The sequence below is a fragment of the Alosa alosa genome, chromosome 22 (genome assembly GCF_017589495.1).
Source record: "Alosa alosa isolate M-15738 ecotype Scorff River chromosome 22, AALO_Geno_1.1, whole genome shotgun sequence".
NCBI classification, from domain to species: Eukaryota; Metazoa; Chordata; class Actinopteri; order Clupeiformes; family Clupeidae; genus Alosa; species Alosa alosa.
The window spans coordinates 21,109,863-21,128,750 of NC_063210.1; the positions used below are offsets into that span (position 1 = coordinate 21,109,863).

The following is an 18,888-nucleotide window of genomic DNA, read 5'->3' on the forward strand; positions in this document are numbered from 1 at the left end:
GGCCAGCTCGATCCAAACACTCTCATCCATGGCTAAATGATACCCTCCGATCATGGAGCACCAAAACTCAGAGCAGCTTGAGGAGAAATGGCACAAATCCAAACTAACTGATGACCTCAAAAACTACCAGACACTCCTGACCTCCTTCTCAGCCAGCATCACTGCTGCTTAGGCGGCTTTCTACAATGACAAAATCAACAGTGCTACAGGCGGCCGAAAACTTTTCTCAACCTTCAAATAAGCTACTCAACCCTCAGCTACCTCCTCCTCCATCCAGCCTTACTGCAGATACTCTTGCCTCATTTTTTACAAACAAAGTGGCGGCAATCAGCAGTCAATTCTCTACATGCCCACTCAACGCATCTGACTCAGATACCGCACTCCTACAACCTCTAGGGACTGCTGGATCATCCTTTTCAGCATTCACGCCTCTCTCCAAAAAAGAAGTATCTAGACTCCTGACATGCAGCCGTCCCTACCACATGCTCGCTGGACCCTATACCCCTGAGCCTACTTCAGTCCATCAGCCCGACCATCGCACCAGCTATCACACATGTGATCAATGCCTCGCTAACCTCCGGCACATTTCCAACAGCGTTCAAAATGGCCCAGGTAACACCGTTACTTAAGAAAGCTTCTCAACCCTGCTCAAGTCGAGGGAACTACGCCCTGTCTCCTCCTGCCTTTCCTATCCAAAGGCATTGAGCGAGCAGTCTCCAAACAGGTCTCTGAATTCCTTGCACAGAACAACCTTCTGGATCCAAATCAGTCTGGGTTCAAAAGCGGCCACTCTGCGAAACGGCACTGCTGTCTGTAACAGAAGCCTTAAAAAGAAGCCAGGGTGACCGCTCAGTCATCAGTACTCATTCTGCTTGACTTATCGGCTGCCTTTGACACGGTTAATCACCGCATCCTTCTCTCTATCTTCCGCTAACATGGGAATCTCGGTTCTGCTCTCTCCTGGTTTGAATCCTACCTCACAGGGCCTTGGTTTAGCATTATCATGGCTTGGTCAGCTATCTGCACCTCACCATCTCACCACAGGGGTCCCCAGGGCTCAGTACTGGGCCCCCTTCTCTTTGCTATCTACACCACCTCCTTGGGACAGATTATCCGTTGGCGATGGCTTCTCATACCACTGCTATGCAGGCGACACACAGCTCTATCTGTCCTTTCCACCTGATGACCCCTTGGTTTCAGCACCGGATCTCGGATTGCCTCTCAGACATAGCTACATGGATGAAGGCACACCACCTCCAGCTGAACCTGAAGACTGAACTGCTGGTCCTCCCAGCTAAACCTACTATACACCACGACATCAACATCAAATTTGACTCCCTGTCTGTTTCACCTACCAGGACTGCAAGAAATCTAGGAGTTGTTCTCGACAACCAACTAAACTTCTCAGATCATGTTGCCTCAGTAAGCCCGGTCATGGCGTTTAGCTTTTTCGGAACATCTGAGGAAAATCAGGACTTACTTGACTCAAGATGCTACCCAACTTCTGGTTCAGGCAATAGTCATCTCTGACTCGACTACTGCAATGCCCTCCTGACAGGTCTCCCAGCCTGCAGTAAAAATCACTTCAGATGATCCAGAAAGGGCGGCGCCTGGTCTACAACTAACCCAAAAGGGCACATTTTACCCGTCTACATGTAGCTCTACCACCGTGCAGCTCAGGCCAATCCAAACTTTACTCATCTGTTGTTCCTGGTTGGTGGAACACACTGCCAGTTCCTACAAGGGCAGGGACATCCCTCTCCATTTTCAAAAACTCCTGAAGACCCAGCTCTTTTAGAGAACATCTCCTCTCATAGCAACACTTACAACAAGTCTTGCTGATCCTAGCACTCACCAGCCGTCTTAAACTGACGCGTAACTGTTAAAAACAGCACTCACTGATGCACTTATTCTCACTGTACTCTAATGTTTTTTAAATTGTCCTAAAATTGTTGAGAATTGCTCCTAAAAACTTAAACTGTTTACCATGTTGTTAGTCGCTTTGGCTAAAAATGCGTCAGCCAAATGTAATGTAATGTAAAGTATAGTATAGTATAGTATAGTATAGTATAGTATAGTATAAAAACTAATTCAATAACACTCTAAAGATTCTAAGCACCAGACAATTATCACTTTATCTCACAACAAAACTCCGCATTTTTGTACAATAACTACAATAACTTTAAGTTTTCTCTAAGATATTTTGGATAAAAGTGTCCGCTAAAAACCTAGCCGTTACCTTTCCTTATAATACTGTACTGATATGTGTGTACAGGAGAATGAGGGTTTGTGTGCACACATGCACTTATGTAATAATGATATTTTCCTCTAATGTGTGTAGCGTTTATTTCAGACTTGTCTCTGCAAAACTCTTTTTGAATGAATGAATGAATGAATGGATGGATGGATGGATGGATGGAACCTCCAGTGGTCAGGCCCCAGTGGACAGACTGCTGTTCCTGCAGGGGAGAGCCCAGAGTGGACAGTGGGGAAGACGGCCCCTGCTGCTCAGCTCCCAGGCTGGATACATGTGCTGGTGGAGCGTCACTGGACCACCACACTGCCACGGTGAGAGAGAGAGAAGAGAGAAAGAGAGAGAGAGAGAGAGAGAGAGAGAGAGAGAGAGAGAGAGAGAGAGAGAAGAGAGATTCAGTCTAACACATGGACCCATGGATACATGTGCTGGTGGAGCACCACTGACAGAGGAGAGAGAGAGATAGAGAGAGAAAAACAGAGATAGACACAGAGAGAGAGAGCAGAGAGAGATAGAAACAGAGAGAAGAGACAGTCTAACAATAGCAATTATAAACACCTTATGATAATAATGAAAAATCCGAACTCCCATGGTGCAATTCTTGTTCACGTTGGATCTGCTGAATCCCCTCACTTTGCTGACTTTTTTTATCACAGCTGTAAACTCCAACTCTAAGCCCATCCATACTCTTATGGGCAGTCAACTCAGCATACACATCGACAAGCCCAGTACACTTCCACAAACCATGCTTTCTTCGCAAAGGGCGTAACACCATTTAACACCACAATTCAAGCATGGAGTAAAACCTCATATTTTAGTTTTAGTTGGACCGGAGACAAAACCTATAGCATATATAGGATGCTGCAGATCGTCAGTGCCTCTATGTCTTCTTATGTGAAATATATCACGTCCTTATGCTCAGCCCAAAACCGTTATGATATTTGGGATTCAGGGTCACTTTATTGGCCAAATGTATAGAGCACACAAGAATTTGACTTGGTGATGTATCACAGCATGAACTGGGGTAAAAAAGTTATAGATAATATTTTCATTTATAAAAGTAATACATAGAACTAATACACAATAAATAAGACAATTCATGATAGGACTAATACACAATAAATCAGACAAACATGGGACAATATTAACCCTGTCCCTGAGCACGCTCACACAGAGGCTGAGTGTATGGCCTGTTGAAAAGAAATGCTGAAGCGGGTGTGGATGGAAGGTTGGGCTCAGGAAAATGAATCTCTTTATAGCAATTCAGTATATATATATATATATATATATATATATATATATATATATATATATACACAAGTAACATGTATGTATGTATATACTGTATATGAATATATGTATGTATGTATACATTTTTCCACTGTATGTGTACATTCTTCCACTATTGCTATTAATAAATAATGAATAAAAAAACATTTAACAGGGTCAGGGTTCGGTTATAAAAGAGGTCCTGTCTCAATGTGAATGTACACTTAACACTTCCATCTATGGGTCCCAGCAGGCTGGTGAGTGTGTGTTGGGTCTCAATGTGACTGTACGGTTCCGTCTGTCTGTTCCAGGGTGGTTCTATGCGCCCCAGAATGCTGGTGAGTGTGTGTTGGCTCTCAGTTCTGACCAGGACGACCGGCTCCTGCTCACCGGGGACACGGCTGGGTTCCTGCAGGTGTGGGACATCTCCCAGTTCTGCCTGGACAACACCCACACCGTGGTGAGGGACTTACAGCTCCAGACCCGTGAACCCTTACGAAAAGGAACTAAAAGATAGTGTTAAATACTTGGGAGTGCACATCTGTAAAAACTCTCAAGAACTCAATTTTCTCCCTAGACTGAAAATGACTAAACTATTTTTAATAACCAAAAAACCAACATAAGCTGAAAGAGTCAGTTTTATCCAACAATAGATCAGAAGGTGGCATGGAAGTTGTTGACACTATAAGTATTACTATATTATAAGTCAGTGTTTCTCAGAATGTGGTCCGGGGACCACTGGTAGTCTGCAAGCTATCCCAAGTGGTCCGCGAGCAGACGTGATAAAATATAATATAGATGAGTTGTTTGCAATATTGCACCAACTTGTATGTAAATCCAAACAGTTCTGCAACACTGCCTACAGTATGTAAGCTATGCCAGTTTAAATCATATGAATCCTCTGACTTTTTTTTTTTAGCTAGGTGGTCTGTGAGGTTTTATTTGTTTTCATTGGTTAAGTGTTCCTTGGTCTGAAAATGTTTGAGAAACACTGTTATAATGCTGCATTCCAGACAACTTGGATGTCGGAGGTTGGACTTCAATACCAACCTTGAAGTTGGGGTAGATCGACTCACCCCGAGTTCAGAAGTGGGAACTCTGACTTACAAGTGGCGTTCCATTGTACTTTTTCCCAGTAGGAGCGCAGAATTCTTGACTTCCGAGTTTGTCTGGAATGAAATTGGGAGATTCCAACTAGGAAATATCTGACTTCCGAATTGTCTGGAATGCACCATTAGTATAGTAATTGAGTAACACTTTATAATAACTACACATAATTCATCATTATGACCGCCGCGCAGCAATCATAGATGGCGCATCGTTGCAGTGAGACGTAATTTTGTTGGAAGTTAAAAGTGGGTTGGAAAAAACAATGGACGCTTCATACAAGGACTGTAATTTACTGCAGCGAACATCTAATAAGGATAGGATGATGTTCACATGAAGTGTAATTCCCATTTCTTCTTGAAGCCGAAATAAATCTGAGGATGTTTATCGGACATGCTTGGTTTTTACTGCAGGTACGTTAATCTTGTAATATCAATAAGGACCTAGGTAATGTTACCGTTAGCGTTGGTTGAGTGATGGAGGCATTTGATTTATTGCATTTGTAGAAAACTATAAATGCGGTTATACCAAGCAAATGTATAGCAGCACTGTTTGTATCTTTCGACTGTCATTTATTGCACGTGCTACAAAATCATTCTGTGCAATGGAAGATTTACCAACGTTACAACCGGTCTGATACAGTTTTGCCTATACATGCGTGAGACTGAGACACCTGTTTATTTTGTTTTAAGTGTGCAGGGGTGAGAGGGGAATCGATGTGCTTTGATTACAGCTTGGTAGTTGTAGTCTGTGAAATTAAAAAGCTGCGTGTGTGTGAAGTATCAAACAATGACACCTTCATTTCATTATGGCTGCTTTAGCAAAACACCTTAAGCTACTGTGTAGTGGGTCCCATTTAGAAGTGGCTACTTCATTCGCTTTCCTTGACTCATGGAGCTGCGTGAATGTTATTACAACTTTTAAGCCCGCGATATGACAGTTTAAGTCCGCTTGATACTGTAGGCGTAAGCCATTGGTTTCAAAGGAGATTTTATTTGTAGACGCCAGCATAGCCTATTGACAATTTATGTTGTAAATAGGCCTACCTTATAATCCTACCTGTAGCTTAGGGAAGCTAACAGCTTTCTATTAGGATCTAGTTTGTTAGTTACCATTTTGTCATAACTCCCTGATGCATTTTTGCATTTAGAATAGCCAGAGCGTGTATATCTCAATGGGAAAATTAAACAATATCGGTGTCTATGGACTAGGCTGGGTGAACCCAGCCTGATCTGCCCGCTATTTATTTTTTGATTTCTTAAAAGATTGAGCTTGGTCTGATGAAAGCCAGACTAGCCATGGACCTCAGTTAAACAATTCAAGGGAACATGAATCAGCCTATATTTGCACTAACAATAACGGACAAAAGCTCTTCAACTTTGGCCCGTTAAAATGTGTATGAACAGTCTAGCGACGCATTTCATCAAGGCCCATTTGGACATGTCAGTTATTTGCACCACTGGTTAGATGTAAAACAGCATTTCGTTTCAGACTAGGCTACTGTTACTTAATTTGTTTATTAACAATAACGTTTCAGACTACTGTTACTTAATTTGTGCATTGACAATAAAGTATTACATGAACTAAAGATGACTAAAATCTTATGTAGAAGAAGAAACATTCACAAAAAAATCCATCCATCCAAAATGACCTTTGTTTTTGATAGCTGTTGAAAACGGCATGGAACTGACAGAGATGTTTTTGTTTAAAAATACATAAAAATAAATAAATAAATAAATAAATAACATTATGCTGATACCTTTTGCTTTTCCCAAATACAATGTAGCCTACAGGTGTAAGTGACCTTTCATCAATCCAGTTGCAATGGATGAACTGTGATGAACTGCCCTACTTGTGATTGTTTAGAGATTTTAAAGGTTTTATAACAATTCTACATCTTCTTTGGCTATTCTACAATCTATTCACCTTTTCAGCACCAGTAGGGTACTTTCTGTGCAGCCGCACACACACACTCAGGCATGCCAAACAAGCATACACAAAAGTTTCAAGAGTGGGGGATGGAGTAAAATATGGAGACAAATTGAAGTGTGATTTATTTTCGCGGAACGGATGTACAGGACTGAGCGGCGGTCATATTTTGTACCGCTATGCGGTACATCTAGTTTATTAAGCATGTGTTACTTATTAGTTAATGGTTTGTTCATCATTAGTAATTTCTTGTTCATACATAATTTATCATCAGTAAAGCATTTGTTCACACAATTATAAATGGTTTATAAGCCTATCCAAAAAACATGTTTGTAAGTACATGATTTATACTTAATAAGTAATGAAACAACCACTTATAATGAAATCATTTTCTTATTATAAACCAGTTGCAAACTATTACAAAATGCTTTGTTCATAATTTGTAAAGCATTGTTCCTATGTTAATTCTCATAAATAAAGTATTTGTACACACAGTTATAAATGGTTTGTTCATAGTAAATAAGCCTATATCTAAAATATGTTTATGAATTATTGTTAATACTTAATAAATTATGCAATATGCATGCACTAATGATTAGTTAGGGTGAGGATACATATTTTATAAACCACTTCCTAATACTATAAGTAATAATTAAGGAGTTACAAGTGGTTAGTTAATGATATTTTGTGAGCTCAAGTGAGGACGTTTTTATGCCTTGCAACACATTTACAAATGTGTAAATATGTAACAATTGTTAAATAATGGAAATATTACTTAATCAAAAACATATTATTGCATCATTTATTAAGTATTAACAATAATGTATAAAAATATTTGAGATATAGGCTTATTTACTATGAACAAACTATTTATAACTGTGTGAACAAATCCTTTACTGATGATAAATTAGAAATTACTAATGATGAACAAACCATTAACTAATAAGTAACAAAGGCTTAATAAATGATGAATTATGTGTAGTTATTATAAAGTGTTACCAGTAATTGCACAGTAGTGCAGAATACTTCTATGATGTAATATCTAATATCCTTGCCCTCTATCCTGTTTCTGATCCTTTGTTCCTGTGTTGTGTGTGTGTGTGTGTGTGTGTGTGTGATCTCCTGACCGATGCACACAAACACACACACACACACACACACACACCTATGTTCCTGTGTTGTGTGTGTGTGTGTGTGTGTGTTATGGGCATCAGTCAGGAGATCAATCTGTTTTATTTGAATACCACACAAATGTGTGTGAGAGTATATTTGTGTATGTAGGTGGGTATTTCTGTATTTGTGCATACATGCATATGTGTGCACCTAGAGCCATTTTAAACTCAGAACTCCACCTAAATGTTTGTATGCCTGTGTGTGTGTGTGTGTGTGTGTGTGTGTGTGTGTGTGTGTGTGTGTGTGTGTGTGTGTGTGTGTGTGTGTGTATGTGTGTGTGTGTGTGTGTGTGTGCGCGTGGTGTGTGTGTGTGTGTGTGTGTGTGTGTGTGTGTGTGACATTAACTGTTTCCTCCCCTTAGCCCACAGAGGAGAGACCCCCACTCCTGCACCGCTGGAGGGCTCATGAGGGTCCACTGGTGTGTGTGGAGTGTGTGGAGTGTGTGGAGTCACGGCCCCCTGGAGTCCTGCACCTGCTAAGCGTCTCGGCTGACGGCACGGCGCGTCTCTGGACCGTACAGGGAGATGCCGTGGGGACCTTTGGACAGGAGAGGAGGTGGACACTCGGCAATGTGTCCACTTATCAATGCTCCAGGTATGCTGACCTGCCTGTAGCACTCTTGGGTGGGCACGCACACACACACACACACACACACACACACACACACACACACACACACACAGCGTTCCTGCATACATACACACACACACACACACACACATGCACACACACACACACACACACACACACACACACATACATTCATGCACAAGCGCGTGCACACACACACCACAAGTGGGTCTTGGATCAAAGAGTTCTCTCTCTGTTCTGTTTTTGGTCTACCTGACCACTGAACCAGCTGATTTGACTCATTAGTCTCCCTTGGCCTGTGACTGACACTAATTAGCTAATCCAGATGGGATGGTTGGCTCAAAATACTTGGGAGGACTTTCAATTTTAAGTAACTGGACTACCTAGCAATTAATTATGTCTAAGAAAATGCACTGTGAATCTGGTATGCAGTGTCTTTTGTAGTTGTAGACAGTGGTCAAAGTCATGTTTGGATTCAGTTGTCTGGAAGTATACAGTAAAGCTTACTGACAGCATGCATTTTTTTATACATACTGCATATGGTCATAGCATTCTTGAGTTTGCTTATGGATTTGTTTGGATGAAGTTGTCAGTTTTTAAATGTCTGAATGTAAGTGGACCAGATTGTATGACACTCCTTTTTCCCCCAAGCCGTTAATTCTCTCCAGAGCCCTCTTTCCAGACGCTCCTCACGTCTATCCAACAGTCGCCGAGACAGAACATTTAATTCAGCTCAAGGAACTTGGGAAAAAAGGAACCAAAAACTGCTAGAATTCCCACGACGTTCCGAAACTCTCTCTCTCTCTCTCTCTCTCTCTCTCTCTCTCTCTCTCTCTCTCTGCTGGACTCGGAGCAAAATAACAAGGTTAAGGCCTCTGGTTGAGGAGATTTACCACTGGCCGACGAACGGCGTAGACAGTCCAGAAGTGCCCGAGAGCTTTTTGAGGAGGAGGAGGAGGATATTCAATCGCCTCCTTTTCAGCTGGCAGCAGGCTCTGCAAATGCTGCTTGAAAAATTGGCCCACTATGGCAGCCAATAGCACACACACTGCTCTTGAGCTTGCCCAGATGGGGAGCGAGGCTGTGGTGTGTGTGTGTGTGTGTGTGTGTGTGTGTGTGTGTAGGTGGAGCCGTAGGTGGGGAAAGGATGGATGTTTTCAGAGCTATGTTTAATCTACACATTGTAGGCAGTGTTTCTGGATCACTCCAAGTGTTCCATCGGTGGATCACTCCAAGTGTTCCATCTGGATCACTCCAAGTGTTCCATTGGCAAACATGATGGCTGGGTAAAAAACGTGGGAAGGGGACTCCCAGATGCAGGAGTCTTTGTTTTGTGTCGTGAAAGTGAGATTCTGGAGGCCTCAATTCTTCCACAGAGATCAGGCCATGACACATATAATAGTAATAATAATAATGCATTTTATTTATGGGCGCCTTTCACAACACTCAAAGTCACCATACAAAATCAACAATAAAACACTCAGTCCATCAAACAAGCAATCAGAAAAACAGGCAATAAAATAAAAAAAAAAATTCAAATAAATAAACAAAACACAACCAGGAGACCATTTTGCCTGTTTTTCAGTAACTGTTGGAGCAGCATAGGTTTACTTTGGCCCATTTGGAGCTCTGGTTGTGTTTACGGAGGAGCAGTGTTGCGACAGATGTGCCAAAAGGGATTCTAATGGAATGGGTGGAACTAAACAACTGGAACCATAATATTGTCAGTGGATTAAGGTTATTTCACTTTAAAAGGCCCGCTTGGTCTCAGCCAAACGACATTATAAGCCTAAAAAGTGCAGGACACAAGATTTTGTGTCTCTGCACAAATTTTGCTCTGTTGACAAAAGGAGTTCACTTAGTCAGGGGAGCTTGTGTCTGAACATGACATTAGTTGATCATTCATTGATTCATTCTTTCATGTGTGTGTGTGTGTGTGTGTTTGTGTGTGTTTGTGTGTGTGTGTGTGTGTGTGTGTGTTTGTCTATTGACAAAAGGAGTTTGCTTAGTCAGGGGGGCTTGTGTACATGAGAACATGACATTAGTTGATCATTCATTTATTCAGTTGTGCGTGTGTGTGTGTGCGCGTGTCTATGTCTGTGTGTGTGCGTGCATGTGTGTGTCTATGTCTGTGTGTGTACGTGCGTGTGCGTGTCTATGTCTGTGTGTGTGTGTTTACAGAGAGGACTGGAGTAAACAAGCCAGTGATCCCAATGTGGATGAGGAGGAGGAAGAGGAAGAGGAAGGGGCGGGAAAGGAGTTGGGAGACAGCCAATCAGTGGAGAGGACAGATGGGCCAGAGGACAGTGGCCAGGTCCAAAGGGCTGATATGACTGGCCAGGCACAGAGGATGGACCAGGAGGAGAGATCTCATAATAAAACAGGTGAGCTGGAGTGTTGAACACACACACATACACACACACATGCACATATACACACTCACTCAGAGACACACAGACACAGACACCCATAAACACACACACACACACACTGTACACACACTTAGATTGTACACACACACACACACACAGACACCACACACACAGACACCCACATCCATGCACTTATAAACCCATAAACACAGTAAATGTTTAGATTGTCACACAACAAGTAGTAAAATACACAAATATACACACACACACACAGACACCCACACACAGACACCCACATCACACAGACACACACACACACACACACCCTGTCTTGGCTCTCTGCATGGCTGTCTTCCTCCCTCCCTCCCTCCTGGAGTGATGTGGCGTGTGTGTGCGCTGTGCAGTGCAGTATCCAGGGTATGTTCAGTCCACGCTTATTAACAGTGACCTCACAAGGCCCCAGCCTGCTCACGAGAGGGTTTCCTTCAGGGCCCAGAGGGCTGGAGGAATGCTGAATTAAAAACACTAGGGCCTGGGCTGACCTTTTGACCCCTTAAAAGCCAACTCTTTCACCTCAGTAACCAAGGCAACAAGGGATGAGTCACAGAACTCTGCCGCTTCAACAATGCTATCACCAACTCCCGGTCGCTCCCCCAGTTATTGACTTGAAGTGAAGTGAACTGAAGTGTGGGGAGTTGATTACAGTGTCTAACTGGAGGCTACATTATAGCTGTACTCAGATGGAGGGCCACCTGTGAACAGATGATAGCAGACCTCACTGAACGCTGTGTAATAGCTGCCCAGAGTGTAGCGAACTGTGACCGTAATTATTTTTATATAATGGTATATGGTACAGTAGGCTACAGATAACTATAATCTTCCAGATGATCTCACTAAACATGACAGAGGTGTGGATGATGCCTTCTTCACAGCAGCATGTCGTGTACAGTAGGTGCTGTGCTGTGCTGTGTTGTGCTGTGCTGTGCTGTGCTGTGTTGTGTTGTGCTGTGCTGTGCTGTGCTGTGCTGTGCTGTCTGTGTTGTGCTGTGCTGTGCTGTGCTGTGTTGTGTTGTGTTGTGTTGTGTTGTGTTGTGCTGTGCTGTGCTGTGCTGTGATGTGCTGTGCTGTGCTGGGCTTGCGTCTGCAAAAAGGAGCTCCTCAGACATATTTCCATTTCATCTTACATATGTTCATGCTGGTCATTCTCTCTCCTCAGACATATTTCAATTTCATCTTCTGTATGTGCCGGTCATTCTTTGAGCCCATTCATGGAGCTGATTCAAGGAATTTATACGACAGAATATCTACTTCCAAAACATATTTTCAACAATACTAAAAACTCACCATCATTTCTCATGTCTGCAGTGGAAGGAAAAGTCCCAGATTCAGGGAAACCTCCCACGGGCCTAGACGTCTTGGCTCAAAGTCACTCTGAATTTAAGGATCCTTGCATAAGCCCTGCACAAAACCCACTCAAGGTATGACTATTTGGGCCAATGTTATATTGCAAAAAAGAATGAGAAGAAAGAAAATCACTGATAATGGTTTAAAGGGAAAACTCTCTCTCTCTGTCATTATTTCTATCTATCCCCCTTTCTATTTATCTTTCTCTCTCTCTCCATATTTTCATCTCTCTCTCCCTCTTTCTCTCTGCCTCTTACTCTCCATCTCTCTCTCATTATTTCTATCTCTCTATCTATCTACCTATCTCTCTCTCTCCATATTTTCATCTCTCTCTCCCTCTTTCTCTCTCTCTCTCTCTTTCTCTGTCTCTCACTCTCTCCCTCCTTCCATCCCTCCATTTCCCCTCATGTGTCATCTGCAGGTCTCCCCGGTCTCTCATGTGGTTCAGCAGCTTCAGAGGAAGATGGCCTCCTGGCAAACTCGGCGTCAGACATTTGGACGCATCGACCCCAAGAAGCTCTCCCTGATTGACAGCATCTGCGTTCCCTTCCAGGCTCTGATCATGCCAGTGAGCTCTGCCTTTTCTATCTTCTGAGGAAGTTATTAGCCAGACATTTGCCTGCCTGCCTGCCCAAACTGACTCTCAGTAAAGACAAATCTAGGTGTCATAAGTACTTTTGTGGAAAAATGCATCCCACAACCATGATGGCATCATTAATTCTGTGTAAGATCAATCACTTTAGAAGGGTGCCAAATGTGGAGAAAGGAGTTTCTTGAATCCCGAGCTCTCAGTCAGACATTTATATGAAGCAGTTTTGAGATTGCATTAGAAATGGATCATCAAGGCCTCGTGGCGAGCACAAGCTGGTATGGAACTTGATCACAGGTGCTGAGAGACAGAACGCTTATCTAGTTTCTGCATCTCGCCTCATATGACTGTCCCCCATGAGAGCCAGGGAGCATCATGGGAGTTTTTTTTAAAGGCTAATAAATCCAGTAGTCTTGGCCATGGAAAATAGTTTCCTTATATAATGACATGACACTATGACGTTTTTTTAAGAGGCTGTTTTCTTTAAGTTGACCACTCTTCACAACAGCATGGTTTTGATGGCTGACGACGTCCTTACCAAATTTAGAACCTAAACTCATTCTCAAGTCATTCAGTCCCATGAACTCAAGGCCCCCTTTTCAAAATGGGTGTAATGACATATAATGTGAACTATTCAAGGGAAATTATTTAAGAAACAAAAAAAAAAGATGGGGTGTCCATACTCATAAATATAAATCCCTCTGGTGACCGTCGCCATAGTTTCCATCTGCTCTGATTCTGTTCCATCGGAACCTCCTCGTCCTCGTCCCGGCTGCCTGACCGTCTGTCAGTCCGTCCATCTGTCTGTCCGCCCGGCTGTGTTTGTTGTGCATGTTTGTTGCCATGCTCGGCGCTGCGCACTGGACACCGTGGTTTCTGCTTGGCCAGCGCGACGCGTTTCGTCGGGGCCGAGACACTTGCTTGACTGCTCGCCTGGAACAAAACGCAAGCCCCTTTAGGCCAAAAGCTGGAGAGGGAGAGAGAGAGAGAGGGAGAGAGAGAGAGAGAGAGAACGAGAGAGAGAGAGAGACAGAGAGAGGAAGAGAGAAAGACAGATAGAGAGAGTGAGAGAGAGAGAGCAAAAGAAAGAAAGAGAAACAGCGAGAGGAAGAGAGAGAGAGAGAAATAAAGGGGGGGGGTGGTACGAGAGAAAAACGTGGGAATGAAAAAAGAAGAGTAAATAGGTGATGACAGAAGACAGCAGGGAGGACACAGAAGTGTTAAAGGGGTAGGTCCTTGTTGGAATATACGCAACCTCCAGAGTGGTTTCAGACCGAGAGACAAGTCTGAGTGTAGATCAGGAGATGTAGTGCTTTGTTATGGCAACTGCATTGTGCAAACTGGATCAGTGCATATCTTCTTGCCACAAAGTGTTGAAATATTTTTAGCCATGGGATTAATTGTGAAAGACAGGGAAATTGTGATTGGATGGGACAGATGTTATGCAACGGCTGAGTTTTAACAGATTTTTTACTTCACAAGAGGATTGTGAAAGTGCACCCACTTCCAACTGAAATTACTCATCAGCATTATACTACTTGCCACACTTACAATACAAGTAATCACTGTCATCTGGAGGGATCAAATGCAAATGCTGTGTGTGTGTGTGTGTGTGTGTGTCTGTGTGTGTGTCTGTGTGTCTGTAAGCTGTATGTGTGTGTGTGTGTGTGTGTGTGTCTGTAAGCTGTGTGTGTGTGTGTGTGTGTGTGTGTGTGTGTGTGTGGTGTGTGTCTGTAAGCTGTGTGTGTGTGTGTGTGTGTGTGTCTGTAAGCTGTGTGTGTGTGTGTCTCTGTGTGTGTGTGTGTGTGTGTGTGTGTGTGTGTGTGTGTGTGTGTAAGCTGTGTGTGTGTGTGTGTGTGTGTGTGTGTGTGTGTGTGTATGTGTGTGCAGGAGATGTCCCCAGTGAGCGAAGCTCCACAGCGACCGGAGATGCTGGACGAGGTGCTGCGGTTCTCCCAGTTCTCCAGGTTCTCCAGGAGCACGACCCTGAGCTCCCCTCTCCTGTCCAGCTGCAGCCCAGAGACCACGCCTGCCCAGGAGCGGACCTCCGACATGGAGGCCACCGACAGCTAGACCCTCTGCACGCACGTGTTGGGTTGATAGATAGATAGATAAGATAGATGACAGATAGATGATAGATAGATAGATAGATAGATAGATAGATAGATGACAGATAGATGATAGATAGATAGATAGATAGATAGATAGATAGATATATAGATAGATAGATAGATAGATAGATGACAGATAGATGATAGATAGATAGATATATACATGTAGATAGATAGATAGATAGATAGATAGATAGATAGATAGATACTTTATTGATCCCCAAGGGGAAATCCAAGACCAAACATAGATAAACAGATAGTTATGAAGGGTTTGGTTCAAAACGCTATATCCTCCATTTTAATGAATTTTCATAATTCATTTTTTTACATATTGTTTTCCAAGTAATTTCAATAGAACTGTAATTGGTTATTGTTATTTGATTTATCTTTACAAAATCAAAACAACACAACTGCAGTTTTATTGATATTACCTGAAATACACGTAGGGATAATGTATGTAACGCCGGTCATTACTTAAAAAATAAGTCCCGACAGATAACCGGACGATGCGGGCGAGGAGGGTCTTGTTCCGCCCTGAAGGGACTTATTTTCCCAATAGTGACCGGCGTTCTATACATTATCCCGTTTATTACACAGCTACTTGCCAAAACAAAACTATAAACTCCCCACGATGTGACTCTTTAGCCTACATAGCATAGGCTATAGCCTATTTGTTACCGTCATCGTGGCTTTTGGTGAGAAACAAATAGTTTGACAACAGCACACGCTGAACTTGAATCAAACGTTCTTTAGAACACAGCTGATCAACCGTCTGCTTTCACTTTTGAATGAAGTTCCAGTCCTTGCGTAGTGATATGAAAGACGTGAAATAGAAGCACAAAGCCCATTTTCCTTGACAGAGGTCTGTTATACTTAGCAACGGTCTGTTATTGAGAATTAGCAGACCACCGAACGTTGAGAAGGCCCATTCAAGTGAATGGAGCATTCTGCAGCACTCTGAAGAGCCGTGTAATAAAATTAAATAACACAACTTATTAATGTTTTTGAAATAGGAGATACAGCGTTTTGGAACCAAGCTCTTCATATATAGATTGATAGACAGAGAGACAGACTTTATTCATCCCCAAAGGGAAATTACAGGAGATTAACCTGTTTGTGCTCACAGCTGGTCAGAGCCAAAGCCATACCATCTGTTAAGCACTGGGCCAATTGTGACACATATTATTACCTCAAAGAGAACTACTTATATGTAGGGCCTACTGTGTATTTATATACTGGGGGCTATTTTTTATTTGTGAGTTTAGTTTTAGTTTCATGTTTAAAATTGTACATGGTCCGTTACAAATAAAATAAATTAGGCAAAACATTCTGTGTGTCTTTCAATGTTCTTATGTCCTTGACAGTCTTGACAGGCCATTGACAAGAAGAGGGTGCTGTTTTGGGTGGCCTGTGCACTGGTTTGATTTGACATTACAATCTAGATAAGACACAGGAGGTCAACCTTGTTTTTCCCACCATTGTTGCTTTCTTTTGGAGTCTCCCACAGCATTTCAGGTTAACAACATGGTTTACAGAGAGGTGTTCATCAACAGAAGTTCCCACACCGAAAAACACTTTCCCCTACAGTAGGTTGTGACCTTTCACCTCTGAACCCTAGAGACAGAGGGAACTTGCACATGGAGACATTATGGTCTGGCCTCTACACTGCAGCCTCCAGGCAACTTCCACACCTTCCAATTATGGGCCTCTGATGTTTTAGGCCATGTGCTATTTTCCAGGGAGAAAAAACAAGCATGTTTCTGGATGTTCAGCATGTTAGAGGTGTAAGCCTGGGGAAAAATGTTGATGAACACACACTCACACAGCCATGTTAGAGTTCCACAGAGGGACTGACTCATCCTACTTGGATGCCTATAGTGTATATATGTCTGATATGATCCAACCAAGACATGTTAGCATTCAAGAAATAACCCTGTCAAACCCTTCCTGACAGTGAATTAGGCCTGGTTTTCATTAACCTCCACAACAGCGTCAGGCAAATTCTGAAGACAACCAACAACAACAACAACAACAACAATGGGCCTTTATGTAGTGCTTTCTCAAGGCTCCTAGAGACCAGAGGGAAATGCGCTGGTCAGTGCAGACAGAGGGGCTGTAGTAACCCCTAAAAAGTTACGATCGGGGAGTGTCCAGCTGCACAAACATGTGGCGTTCCTCTGCTCTGCTCTGCTCTGCTCTGGGAGTCACTGCTCCCGTCCATCCCATTGGCACGGACAGACAGGACAGGGGGAGCGTTTTGTCTCCCGCCGCCTCCGCCAATGAAAAACATGATGTTTTGGAATTTAAAGGGTTTGGTTCTGCTCTCGCTCGCTCACTCGCTCTGTCGGCATCTCCCTGGCTCCCGTGCAGGAATGCCGAGTTTTTCCTCCAAGTGGAATGTCTCCATGTAGCACAGGTCTCTCTCTCTCTGTGAGAGTTTGTTTGTGTGTGTGTGTGCATGTGTGAGAGTTTGTCTGTCTGTATGTGCGCGTATGTGTGAGAGAGTTTGTCTGTATGTGTGGTTGTGTGTGTGTGTATGTGAGAATATCTGTCTGTGTGTGTGTGTGTGTATGTTTATTGTGGGTGTATAAAAGGGGATTTCCTCTCTCTCTCTCTCTGTCCAGAGTGTCTATGGCCAGTCTGACTTCTGCAGGTTCTTCTCCTCATGACATCACACGGGAAATGACCCCCCCTCTCTCTCTCACACACACACACAGAGCACACTGTCTCTCTTTCTCCTCCTTTCTCTGCCTGGACATTCCAGTTCCAGCTTTTAAATGGCCATTGTCTGTTTCAAAGGAACAATGAATAACTCCTGCATTTGATAGCACGATATCACTTCAAAGTGGAGCGGGGCTGGACTTTTCCTCAACCAACCAAGCCATCTCTCCTGTCAAGTTCCCACTTGGAGGCCAACAAGAGAGGAGACAGAGCGAGTCAAGCTGTTCTGTTTTTAAAGAACTTGAGGGAGGGTGGAAGGGGAAAAATCCACTTTGAACCAAATCTCCGTGAATAAACGGATACAGATAGCTCTGTGTGCGCGTGTCAACACTGTGTGTTTGTGTCAGTTTGTGTGTGCGTGTCGTGTGTATGTGTGTGTACAATACACTGTGTCCTTATCTCGACTGCGAGAAGGCCCGTTTACGTTCCGTGTGAGGTGTAGTGACAGCCAGAAAGAAAAAATAAACAGTCTGTGGGTGGATAACTTACTTCACATGGCAAATGTTCATTTATTCCATTAAATGCACTAAAGCCCTCCGTCTGGAACTAGCGAGATGCATGAGCAACTCCCACGGACAACGTGATTGGTCGACCCATGTTTTCCATTAGTCCACCGCTGCACGCGGTGCAAACTGTCAGCAACTGTCAAGTGTCGTTACATTTAATTACTGTAGGATGGGATCCAGCACAGAGACACGGGTGCCGTGAGTGTTAGGTTATGATCATTTACATGCCGATGCTTGTAATTGTGAAATTACTTAAGTGATTTAATTTGTCACTTGTTACGAGGACTGGTGCTGTTGTTTTGACAGTGACCCATTTCGCGCTTTTGGTTGTCTAGAGTTTAAAATGTAGCTTGGAATGACTAAATATAGACCCGTTCTTTCCCAGCATTATTCTCTGATTGCGTCTTGTGTCTTGTTTCCTCTGGCAATAGAGAGAAGACAAAAAAAAAAAAAAACAGAAAAAACAAAAAGACAGACACACAAAATGTAGAAAACCCTGCAAATGACACCAGACCTCGGCACGCACTTTAGTCAACAGGCACCCAAAACAAACGACAGATGTTCCGAAAATACTGTTCAGACAAACAGCAGATGCAGGCTGGGAAATGCTCTCACTGCTGCTGCCTCCGTCCGTCGGATTTGCCTTAAGCCTTCCGGAACTCTGCCACGTTCGAAATTTGAATGCTCTCTCTCCTCTCCCACTGCAAAGCAAATCCGCCCATGTCTATCTCCAAAGAGGAGGAAAAAAGTGCTCAGCAGCGTGAGTATGCATAGGGGTTTGCTCTAGAGTAGCCTACACACAGAAGTGTGTGTGTGTGTGTGTGTGCATGTGTGCATGCTTATTTGCACGTGTTTATCTATG

General features: G+C 43.1%; 1 protein-coding gene across 1 annotated transcript in view; it reads left to right on the top strand.

The window, feature by feature from the left end:
- The window catches only part of LOC125287977 (WD repeat-containing protein on Y chromosome), a 28,397-nt gene extending 13,550 nt beyond the window's left edge, over positions 1 to 14,847 (top strand). Inside the window, exons 14-20 of the mRNA XM_048234065.1 lie at positions 2,429 to 2,568; positions 3,835 to 3,983; positions 8,094 to 8,326; positions 10,505 to 10,707; positions 12,061 to 12,173; positions 12,521 to 12,667; positions 14,579 to 14,847. Of these exons, the coding sequence (XP_048090022.1) occupies positions 2,429 to 2,568; positions 3,835 to 3,983; positions 8,094 to 8,326; positions 10,505 to 10,707; positions 12,061 to 12,173; positions 12,521 to 12,667; positions 14,579 to 14,761 (1,168 nt within the window). The 3' untranslated portion in view covers positions 14,762 to 14,847. The remainder of the gene's footprint in view (positions 1 to 2,428; positions 2,569 to 3,834; positions 3,984 to 8,093; positions 8,327 to 10,504; positions 10,708 to 12,060; positions 12,174 to 12,520; positions 12,668 to 14,578) is intronic.
- The last annotated feature ends 4,041 nt before the right edge of the window (positions 14,848 to 18,888 follow it).